The sequence below is a fragment of the Asterias rubens genome, chromosome 8 (assembly GCF_902459465.1).
Source record: "Asterias rubens chromosome 8, eAstRub1.3, whole genome shotgun sequence".
NCBI classification, from domain to species: domain Eukaryota; kingdom Metazoa; phylum Echinodermata; class Asteroidea; order Forcipulatida; family Asteriidae; genus Asterias; species Asterias rubens.
The window spans coordinates 13,152,518-13,164,712 of NC_047069.1; the positions used below are offsets into that span (position 1 = coordinate 13,152,518).

The 12,195-nt window shown below is 37.3% G+C and overlaps 1 protein-coding gene across 1 annotated transcript; it reads right to left on the reverse strand.

The window, feature by feature from the left end:
• Positions 1-440: 440 nt before the first annotated feature.
• LOC117293988 lies at positions 441-7,958 on the reverse strand. The gene is made up of 5 exons (XM_033776503.1): positions 7,754-7,958; positions 6,644-6,707; positions 4,422-4,612; positions 3,480-3,542; positions 441-2,695 (listed from the first exon to the last, which is right to left on the reverse strand). The coding sequence occupies exons 1-5, from the start codon at positions 7,826-7,828 to the stop codon at positions 2,624-2,626; spliced, it is 465 nt and encodes a 154-aa protein (XP_033632394.1). The 5' UTR covers positions 7,829-7,958; the 3' UTR covers positions 441-2,623.
• Positions 7,959-12,195: the final 4,237 nt, after the last annotated feature.

Genomic DNA, 12,195 nt, shown 5'->3' on the forward strand with positions numbered 1-12,195 from the left:
ATGCATTTATATAATAATATGTCAAACATGGAGGAAGGCCTCTGCCAAAAAAAAAAAAAAAAGTAACACTAACAAATCCGCTAGCTTCACCCCCATGCAGGACCCAATTTTCAATTTCATTTAAAGCAGACAATTTTACTTAAAGACACTGTACACTATTGGTAAGACTAGTCTTCACAGTTGGTGTAGCTCAACATAACAAACCTCTGAAAATTTGAGCTCAATCGGTCGTCGAAGTTGCAAAAAAAAAAAAAACCCGATCACACGAAGGTCACGAACACCATAGACCTTTTCGCAAATACCGGGGCGCGCGCGTAAAGCTTGGAATTAGGTGCATTGCGGTCTAGCTGGTATCCAAATTTGATCCATATATATCCCACAATGCACATCATTCAACAGTCTGCGCTTGCGCATTGGTATTTGCGATAAGGTCTATGGTCACACGAAGTTGTGTGCTTTCATATGCTTGCTTGATTTCGAGACCTGAAACTCTAAGTCTAAAGGTCTCGTAGTTTTTCGAAGTGACATAGTTCTGATTTAAATACATCTGTTAGCTGCTGTACAACCAGCTAACAGATGTATCGAAATCAAAACTACGTCACTTCAGAGGGAGCCGTTTCTCACAATGTTTTATACTACCAACCTCTACTCCCCATTATACTCGTTAGCAAGAAAGGTTTTATGAATATTTTGAGCAATTACCAATAGTGTCCACTGCCTTTAACAGTTTCCTGGTTCATCAAACATGAGCAATTTACCACTCAGAAAATGGTACTTGTCTCATGTTCTTTTAGTTTCGAAAATAAAATTAGATGTTGCAAACAACTTACCAACCAAATGGACCGATGGTATAAATGCAAAAAATAGTTAGAGTCGAAACGTCAGACCATTAACTATTTTTTTGCGTTCTTTTAGTTTGTAACCATAACTTTTAGCACAATTTTGTACGCACGCGAGCAACCCTATTAAATTGGGTCAATTATACAATTCACACGTATTATTGTTCCATATTCACTTCACACATACTGGCTCAAATGTTCACAAGAAGCCAATGGGAGTTGCTTTTGGAGAGTCTTGGTTGATAACGCACCAAAAGTTGAATATTTGACTTCTTATCCTTTACAACGCTCTTAGTAGACTGTGAGTTTTGTTTCCAAATTAAACATTATGTCATACAATAACAACTTTTAAACGATTAGATACTATGTGATTTTGGTCAAAATCACCCATTGTTCCACTTTTGGATGTCTACAGCCTTAGAGATTGTAGAATGGCTCTTCCGTACATGTGTCAAAACAAATTCCCACAATTGCATCTAGAACATTGCATCATTGTCTTGTTGTTTATAACACTTCATCAAATTATTCCTGCAAGCACTGTTGCAGGATTATACTTGCATTTTGTTTTATTTACATATACATCGATAAAGTTAACAACAAACCAAAAACAAAAATCAATCCAGCACATACTCAAATCACACACAAAACACATAAAGATAGTATAAATACTAAAACTGTAGTAAAAACATCTCCAAACAAGGAATAAAACCACACTACTTCTATCAACCTGTAATTAATTCTGCATTTCTTAACTCCTAAACTTCGTGTGACTACAGTTACATTAATGTTTTACCCATAAACGCTTTAACCATCAGAGCACCATATAATTTGTAAATAAAAAAGATTAAAGTTGTTTTGTTTTTATAATTAGCTCATATGGCGATAAGCTTTTTTTCGGAGGTGCCCAGTAACTGCAAAACACATTCAACATTTCAACACGTCTTCTGTCATTCCAACACGGCAGCTAAACGACTGTCTGTAAACCAATGCCTTGTGCCAATTTAAAGGCAGAATCATAAATTGATTCTGTTAAACGTTTGCCGATTGATTGGCAACATCATTAACAACGAAACAATAAAAGTCACATATGACTTTTCAGCTGAATGCTTGTTGAGAAAACAGCAAAACAAACTGTCAAATGTATTTTTTTTTAAAGGACGTCATGAACCTAACCGCTTATCTGGTACTCGGGAACGGACACAAACCGTCAGAAATCAGAGTCAAACGTTTTCATTTCTAATCAACGGGGACATTTCAGACGAAGTCAGCTCGAAGGATGCTTACACCATGTTTGTGATAGCTTATCACAATGTAATTGTGAACCAATCAGGAACACATTTTCGTACCTGCATGGCAACACTCAATTCTCAGAAATAGGAAAAGCAGTTTTATGAGTCATTAGATAACGACGCAAGAAGTCATGCAAATAAAGCTATTGCATACACACATGTATGCAGTTCAAACAATGTACAAACAAATCATTGTATCCCGTATTCGAAAATCTCTACGGTCACAAGCAAATGGCATCCTCTTTTGACAGAACTTTTGGATCTTGTTCGTTGATGTCTCGTCAGAAATTTGGCGACCTGATCTCAAAAATCTAAACAACACAAAAAGGTCTGAACAGTTGCAGGTATGCATTTATAGAACTCTATAGAACACTGACATTCTGTTTGAAGAAAAGGAAGAATTTTTTTTATTAGAAAACCAGAAACACTATTGGGCCTACTCGTGTCTGCTTAAAATGTTGAATTCCCCCTATCGGCCGGGGACAGAGAGATCGCCTAATCTAGTGCCGTGCCGCGTCCTGCCTTGAGTTCCTGGTACTGAGACACCACGCATAGTAGACACATTATCTATTAAAAAACAAACAAAACAAAAACAATGTGCAGTAATTATTAGACTTTCATCTTTGACACCCTAGACTTGGTTCCAAGTCTTTGATCGTGGCTTTTTAGTCGTCCTGATAACCGCTACAAACAGCGCCGTCTTGTGATCTTTCTTCGTCATCTAGCCTTAGATTGCTAGTTAGGGCGCAAGATGCAGAAGAATAACCGCGATCTAAGACTTGAATCAAGTCTATTGACACCCTGCAGCGAGGGCCGCTGTCAGCACATGTTGGCATTTTTGCAGTTACAAGTCAAGTTTATTTTTCGCGTATGTATAGTTTATTCCAAAGTAAAGCCGTGTATATGAGTTCACTTCCAAAGGCACTGGAAACGTGTTATAACAAAGCCCTCTAATCCCACTTCGTGTATCCATACATTATGCATAAAATAACACTGTGAACCTGTGACAATTTGAGCTCAATAGATCTTCAAAGTTGAAAGAGAATAACGAAAGAAACACCACTGTTGCACAACACCACTGTTGCACAACTTTATGCCTAATAAAAGGCTTCACCTGAAGGGTTTTATTACTTGAGTGAGAAATTACATACTTCTCAAAAACTACGTTACTTTTGAGGGAGCCAATTCCCATGTTCTATATTACCAACAGCTTTCAATTCCTCTTAATCAAGTAAGATTTTATACTAATAATCATTTAGAGTAATAACCAATACTGTCCAGAGCATGCCTTTAACTAGGCCTACTTTAAATTGGTACAAGGAGGTGTGCCAAGAGATGAGATTATACTTACGTTGATGCTGATTATGGCAACCAGCAGTAGACTGAAGATTAGGTAATACCAATAAAACACACGCTGAAACAAACATGAAAAAAGACATTAAACAAGGCCTCATTTGCCCAGGATTATTACTTTTAAATGAAGGAGTACCAGGCCTTCCACGAACGCATTTTGAACATCCCAAATGATTGCTAAAATATAATACCAAATTAATGACTTCTTTTTCAAGACATCCACAGATGGCTGAACAGATGGCTCCACTTTACCAAAAGAATAGATCTAGGTTTGTCTAACAACATTGTTTCGGTATATATGAGATCGTATTAATTGGATGTAAATCAAAGAGGGTTCTTTATAGATACATTTAGATGTTGGCCAGAACTTTTAAAACCACCCATCTAAAGACTTTCTGAGATTCCTCAGAACACAATGCAGACACAACAGTAGGTATTGTACCCTATGTCAGACTAACATATTGCACTTATCTCAAGTATTACGGTAGCACCATCTATAAATCTCATCTCTAACGAGTAGTGTTGGTTCTGAAAAGAACCGGTGGTTGACAAGAGTACCGGTTCTTTCCAGTACCATTGTATACCAACATGGTGCTACCACTCACCTTACACATATTTCCATTGTTGTTAAACAAATTGCACCGGTTGGCATGGCCAGCCGAATGTAACGCAAACAATCAAATTGTGTTAATGGAAAATTGTGACAAAGTTCAACAAATTAATGTAACAATATTCACGGACTGGAATATCTCTATATATGATTTGGTGATTTGTTTCCAATAAATTCTACTTGCTTTTTTTTACAAACTATGGCTGTTTTTGGTTTGCATTGTTATGGCTTTCGATAGGAAGGTTTTCCAACCTCGGTTAGCAAAAACTCGGGCTGTGACGTTGCAATATAAAGGTCAGCACTCCCATCACGCCAGGTTTCTCTACTTACCACAAGACTAACAATGTACAGTATCAATATTATACACTGGACCAGGATGATGAAGATCTTGACTATGATGAATGGGATCAGCATGCCCTTCAGGTCTTGGTATACCCCAATCATCATGAAGATAGCCGTAATGAAGGCCAGACCCCAGCCTATCATCCCCACGATCGAAGTGATGAAATAACTGTTTTCATCTACACAACGAAAACACAACGAAAGCAAAAAGTTACACCAGTTAGAGTCGCAGCTTCGTGACGTCACGCGGGGCATCAGTCAATACAAAGTGTGACAACATTGCTCAGTTATATACACTGGACACTATTGGTAACAGTCAAAGACCAGTCTTTATAACATTTATGCATAAACAAAACCTGTGAAAATTTGAGCTCAATTGGTAGTCACGAAGTTGCGAGAGATTGTGAATAGAAAAAAACGCCCTTGTCGCACAACTTGCGAGAAATGACTTCTTTCTCAAAAACAACGTTACTTCAGAGGGGGTGTCAGATGCAACTGTGTCCGCTATGCAATACTGTCCGCTTCGAACACTTTTGCACATGCAATCGTGTCCGGGGCTATGCAACAAGTTCGTCCGTCGGTCATTTACATGACTGTACATGATGTATATGCAGCATGAATATTCACGTGTTCTATTATTGCAGCGAATACACAACGTCCGAACATTTCCCATGTCATTCATGACATGCACTTAGCTTGTAAAAAAAATGGCGAACGTGTTCCGTCGACCAAGGTAGTTTAATTTACTGCAAGAACGGTTTTGCACGGGGGCGGACACAACTGCATATGCAAACGTGTCCTGGCGGACACATTACATTATGCAGCAGTGTCCGGGTGGACACGATTGCACATGCAAAACCGTCCGGCGGACATTATTGCATATGCAATACTGTACCCCGGATAGAATTGCATAGAGGACATAATTGCCTGCGACAGGGGCCGTTTCTCGCAATGTGTTATACTATCAACAACTACAAATGAAAACTTACTCTGGTTATTAAAAAAGTATATCGAAAAGATGTGACATTAGCATGTAGGAAAAGGGAAAGCAAAAGGTTATGAGAATAACAAACCTTACCATGCAGATACCCTGAAAAGGGCTTTTAAGCCCTTTTAAAAAAGGTCTTAAGTCTTTTTCAGATTAAAATGTTTTAGAGAGAAACTGTCTCTTTCAAAATATGCAGCTTGCCCATAGGTTTGCTATAACGAAACGCATAAATATTCCACTCATCTTAACAACGGTGTTCCTTTAAATGTATCAAATATCTTTAACAAAATAATTATAAAATATACATATACAAGACAGCAATTTGTTAACAATACCAATCAAAGGACTGGTGAAAGTCCAATTGAAATTGAAGCTCGGATTGAATTAAGTTCAACATTCCTGAGTGTGCCGATGGTGGCACGCGCTGGCGTCCGTGGGAGTAGAAGGTTTTTAAATCCCTCAGATTTATTTTCGTCTCCATAAATATAAGGACAGTGTGTTCACTGCGTGATTGCTGGTATAGCATAATCGCCACAGTATGTATACATCATTTTCACTGTGAAGAAGATTAAAGGCATTGTACATACACTATGGTAAACACTGAAAATAATTGTTAGCATCAAACCTTACTTGGTAACGAGTAATGGGGAGCTGTTGATACTATACAACTTTGTGAGACACGGCTCCCTCTATTATGTAATTTTTGAGGTAATTTCTCACTCAAATATTAACAGACATCCAGGTCTGAAGCCATTTTCAGGTATCTGAAAGCACTCAAAATTTCTGTAACAAGTTTTTTTTCTTCTTTTTTTTTTCTTTCATTATTCTCTTGCAACTTCGATGACCAATTGAGTCAATATGATGGGAGAACACTGTTCTTTGACAATTACCAAAGGTGTCCACTGCATTTTTCTAAAATAGGGATAAGGGTTTACGTGATCTACAACGAATCGAACCAACAATTGTTGTGACCTCTGACATAAAATAGCCCCAAGGTATGGACCCCAACAGGCGAGCTACACAGCTAGCTAAATGAACACACGACTTATAACTTATGGAAATTGCACCTATCGTCAAAATGTTGATAAGTTGACAAAATAAAGGACATCCGTCAAAAAGGAAAACCAACAAAACAAGTTATATGTCACCATCTTGCACCATCTGGTAATGAAAGTTTGTGTAAGGTTTACAACTAAATACGAGTAACAATTAGATTACTTACTACTAACATGTGCAGTAACGACGATGTTGTATGCAAAGTAGATGAACCCAAGAAAGGCATAGCTCTGAAAACAAGCATGAAGAGAGTTATGTCAATCCCTCCTCCTGAACTTTCAACTTTGAACATCGTTTAACACATTCGGTTTACAAGACACATGCGCAATGAGTGATTATGATCCTTACCCCCAACTTTCTTTATTACTTTTGGTCAACACAGCCTTAATTTAACTTGGCCTACTTAAAAAATCATGTTCATTTTCTCTTCCAAAAGGGCAGGCCTTGCTCAAGGGAGCATGCCTCCACATTCGCATTCTGTTACTTACTGTTCGGAATGGAAATAAGATTAACATTGAACTGAAATCAGTATACGCAACAGTCGCTTGTAATAGGAGTAACGAGTTAAAATTGGTACAAACAAAAGTCACCTGAACAATATAACTAAATTTAATTGAAATCGGTACATACAACAGTCGCCTGATGAATATGACCAATGAATCCAAATTGGTACATGTAACAGTCACCTGAATAGGACTAATGAATTAAAACAATTGGTACATGCAACAGTCGCCTGAATGTCAAGCGCGCTGGCTGCTGTGCAATGTGATTTTGCAAGATGCTAGATTCAAGACGACCGGTATGATCCACCCTCTATAAATAAACCGACGTATGTTTGGATACCGAATGATATTTGGGGTAAAAACTGACTTAAACCCTTCACTTTAAAAGACATATGTATATATATATTAGTCTAGTTATAAATTGATTTCAACTGTGTTTTTTTTTCACAACAGTATATTGCTTGAACTTCTGTTTATGATGAAAGTTGAATTCTAAGGTCAAGAAGCTAAATAAGATACAATACCACTCATTCTGAAAGTAGCAAGGCTTTAAAAAGAGTTTAATTGCATTTTTTTTTTCAAATCTAACCCTAAACATCCAAAGAAAACACTTAAAATTAAAGCACTTAATCATCTCATAATCAAAATAAATAAATAAACAATTAAATTAATAGATAAATAGATAACGAATATAAGTAAACAGATAAATAGATAGATAAATAAATAAACAAATAAATCTATAGATAACGAATAATAAGTAAACAAATACTTACAATTGTGTAGATTCCACTAGCGAAGGAACCAGAGCGAACATTATTAAAACAGCAACACTTATTAATAATTGCCATGATGTCACACTGTTTTTCAGGTTTGATCGTTTTAATCCGTGTTTTACAGCATTTTTAAACCCAAGAAAGCCAACAAACTTACTCTAAAAATGGCGTCCGAGTCTGAGCGATAGATCGCGGAATGTTTTGGTATGTGCGATTCGTACATCAGTGTACGAATTCAATCTGCTCTTCAGATACCAACGAATGGTGCGTAGAATGAGGGCGTGGCGTTTGAAGGACTGAGCAAGTCTGTGCTTTGCCGTTTGACCCGACCTTAAACGTGTGGTGTCTTAAAGGTGTATTCGTGCATTATGTTGCAGTTAATAAAGTTTCACAAACTTGAAACAAAAATTGTTTTATACATGGTAAATATGTTGCGCCTTAACCAATTTAAGTATATGGCATTTTATTTATTTCAAATTTTAAATCTCTGTATATTTCCTGTTATTCGACCTTAGGTCGCCATGGGAGTTTTGTTTTTAAGAATAAACCAATAATGAACGAATGAACCAAAACATTTATACAGAGCCTTTACAAGATCAAATGTCTCCACAGAAACCTAGAATCTAAACAGAAGAAGAAGCCAAACGGAAATAGAAAAGAGGCGTTTTTAGCATTTTTGGAATCAGTCTTATTTAATGCCACATCATAATGTCCATGCACTTAACACCTTCCATAAGACTTTGCACTGACAATTCTTTGTGGCGCACCACAGTCTTAAATTCCCCTTGTTTTCCACCCCCCCCCCCTTCCCACCCCTCGGTCTCCAAGATATCGAATATGGGCAAAGCGGAGCCCATGTATACCCTTGGTAATTGTCAGAGACAATTGTTCACACTTGGTGTATCCAAACACACGCATGACATTTTTTGGACTCAGTTGGTCTTCAAAGGTTTAGTTGCAAGAGAATATTAAAAGAAAAAGCACCCTTGTTTCACAATTTCTTTGTGTGCTTTAAGATGTCTACTAAAACTTAAAGGCTTTAGGCCTAAAATCTTCAAACATTTGAGTGAAGAAGTATCCCTCTCTCAAAACTATGTTACCTCAGAGGGAGCCGTTTCTCGCGTTGTCCGGTGTCAGATGCAATTGTGTCCGCCATGCAATACTGCCCGCCCGGACACTTTTGCATGTGCAATCGTGTCCGGGGCTATGCAAATACCGTCCGGCGGACATGTGTGCGAGCGTGCATGCACTGAACCTACGTATAATATGCAGCATGAGTATTCACGTATTTTTTGATTGCAGCGAATACCTAATGGCCGAACATTTCCCATGACATGCACTTAGCTGTAAAAAAAAATGGCGAACGTGTTCCGTCGACCAAGGGGTTTAATTTACTGCAAGGACGGTTTTGCACAGGGGCGGACACAACTGCATATGCAAATGTGTCCGGGCGGACACAATTGCATTATGCAGCAGCGTCCGGTCGGACACGATTGTATATGCAAAACCGTCCGGCGGACAGTGTTGCATATGCAATAATGTCCTCCGGATACAATGCATAGAGGACATAATTACATGCGACACCAGCCCTCCAATGATGGTTACCAAGTAAGATTTTACACCAACAAATATTTTGAGTAAAATATTGTCCATTGCTTTTAAAATCATTTACACGCTTGAGACACATTCGAAATATTGTCCCACCACAGGCAGTGTGGAAATCACACACAACTCATGGTCAGACTGCATGACTTGCAATCACAAGGGAAGGTTGTGGGTTCAAATCCTACCAAGCTAACCATTGACTTCTCAAATGTATAGGTATTGTCTATGTAATGTTATGGAAAGGTTTGCGGTAACACCGTACAATGACTATCTCTTAAATAGTTGGGGTGGTTCTGAAAAGAACCGTTGGTTTCAACTCGACGTTTCGATCAGTTTGCTCTGATCGTCTTCTGGAGAAAAGAACCGTTGGTTTCAACTCGACGTTTCGATCAGTTTGTTCTGATCGTCTCCTGGAGAAAGTGTGGTATAACATTAAACCTCTAATGTTACTGAGTCACATTGATTTGTGGAATTCATGATCATAGACGCTAAACCAATGTGTGTGTTCTGTATTCCGGGAATGTGCTATGATACGATTGGATTTATTAAATACCTTTTTCTCTTTAAACAAAAAACCCAAATGATTTAATGTTAAGCCACCAGTAACCGCAATCTCTCTATGTGGCGGCCAAATAATCACCAAGGTCCTTGCTCTGACGAGAAATTGGGGTCAAGTTTCGAACTTTCCCTTTAGGCAAGTTTCCAATTTCGAAGTTAAAACTTTTGCGGGTTCTACTCTGGTTATTGTAGCCCTCTTAAAGGCACCGGACACCTTTGGTAATTGTCAAAGACCAGTCTTCTCACTTGGTGTATCCCAACATAAGCATAAAATAACAAACCTAAGATATGTTGGGCTCAATTGGTCATTATTGTAGCCCTTATAAAGTCATCGGACAGCTTTGGTATATTATGTCAATGCCAGTCTTCACACTTGGTGTATCCCAACATATGCATAAAATAACAAAAATGAGAAATGTTGGGCTCAATTGGTCATCAAAGTTGCAAGAGAATAACAAAAGAGAAAGCACCCTTGTTTCACAATATTATTAATTTGTGTGCTTTCAGATGGCTGATAAAAATGCTTCAGGCCTGAGGTCTTTAAAATACTTGAATGAGAAATGACCTCCTTCTCAAAAACTACAAGGGAACCCATCTCTTTTTAACAAAAGAACAATTAACACATTTTTGCAGCAAAAACCTTTTTAATTCTGAGTAAAACTTGAAATACAAAAATACTTGGCACGAATGGAAATAAATGTAATGGCATGCACATTAATAGTAACAATTATTGGAAACAACAAGTTGTTATTCTGCAAACAATATAGGGCCTAAAAAAAACAAAACAATGGATCCCTTCTCGTTGATTTGTAGGTAATAAAGTACGTTTTTTCTAATAAGAACATGAAATGCGTAAGGCCTTACGCCCTTTTGCCGGGAACATAAAGTAGTTCGTCCCAGTAACAAAAGGACGTAAGCAACAAAATGGCTCCTGACATGAAAAATACGTCATTTTTGTTTGTTCTTTTGCTAGAATTACCCTGAAGACATGTTTCCCCATTCCCCATGCAGAATTTAACCTTTCTAGAATGACTTTTGCATGGCAACAAATTTACCAAACTTTCCCGCTCATAATTCTTGAAACACAAATTTTAACATAAAATGCTTACGTCCTTCTGCCGGGAACTTTCCCTTACGTCCTTTTGCCGGGCACACGACGTAATAAAAAGCATGAATAAAAAAAATATATAAGTTATACAAAAACATTCACATAAAAAGAAAAACGGCACCATTAAGAATAACGCGACTTTCTGGCGTAAAAACCCCCAAAACAAATTGTAAACAAATAAATAACGGGTCGGTGCCACAGATTGGGGACACAAATACATCGTTGAAAATAAGAAATGTTTGATACAAAAATACCATATGTCCCAAAAATGCTTCTGTTTTAGTTATTTTTCCACCACATACTATAGTTTTTATGAACGCAGACAAAGTGTCCTTATCTATCATCTTAAGGTCCTCTCTGATTATGGAAACATATTCTATACTTTAATTTTTTCTATTTTCTATATTATTTTCTACATTTCTATTGCTCACAGCCCAAGTTTTTCCTATTAAGGAAAACTACTAGTGGAAGCCATTTATGCAAAGCAATAGCAAAATGTTAATAACTATGTTTCACAATTATTAAAAAATAGTGCTGACTTTGTTGAAAATAGAACAACCAAACAATGTATTTGTTTTTTGTTATTTGAAATTTTGCAGAAATGATTGAATTTTGTCATAATTATATTATGTTGACAATTTCGCTATCGTTCGACTACGGAAGCTTAATGTGCTCATCCACGTTACTGCGTTAACAAAATAATTATCGTGGAAGCAAGGGGAAAACGATACGAACATTATTATTACAAAATACTAAATGTTTAAAACTCGTATTACAAATATTATACTCTATCACGAAATGCAAACATACAACAATATTTGTCAGCTAATAATAGAGCAGTTCATTTGTCAACACATAGGAAAGGGAATACGGATATTTCATCGAACGCAATCAGAACCAAACGCAAAAGGGTTCTCTTTTATGGTAGAAAACTCGCTGAGATGTAAACACATATATTCTTGCTACTTTACTACATGCATGCTGCAATATAATATGCAGATAACACACCGGTTGTTAATATTATGTTTCAATCCCTGGAGCACCCGGAGTGTTCACAGTTTTCATAATGACAGTAAATGAAGTCGGTGTGAATGGAAGTTGAAACTGTCTATGATGGATGGATTTTGCTAAAAATGTAGGTTGTCGCCAGAGTCTGGTTAGACTTGTGGAC

Bases quoted from the DNA above. Each gene is read 5' to 3' on its own strand.
- LOC117293988 (XM_033776503.1), bottom strand. From the start codon at position 7,828: ATGGCAATTATTAATAAGTGTTGCTGTTTTAATAATGTTCGCTCTGGT. The intron at 6,708-7,753 runs GTAAGTATTTGT...GCTTGTTTTCAG, and splicing joins CTAGTGGAATCTACACAATT to AGCTATGCCTTTCTTGGGTT. The intron at 3,543-4,421 runs GTAAGTAGAGAA...TGTTTGTTTCAG, and splicing joins TGTACATTGTTAGTCTTGTG to CGTGTGTTTTATTGGTATTA.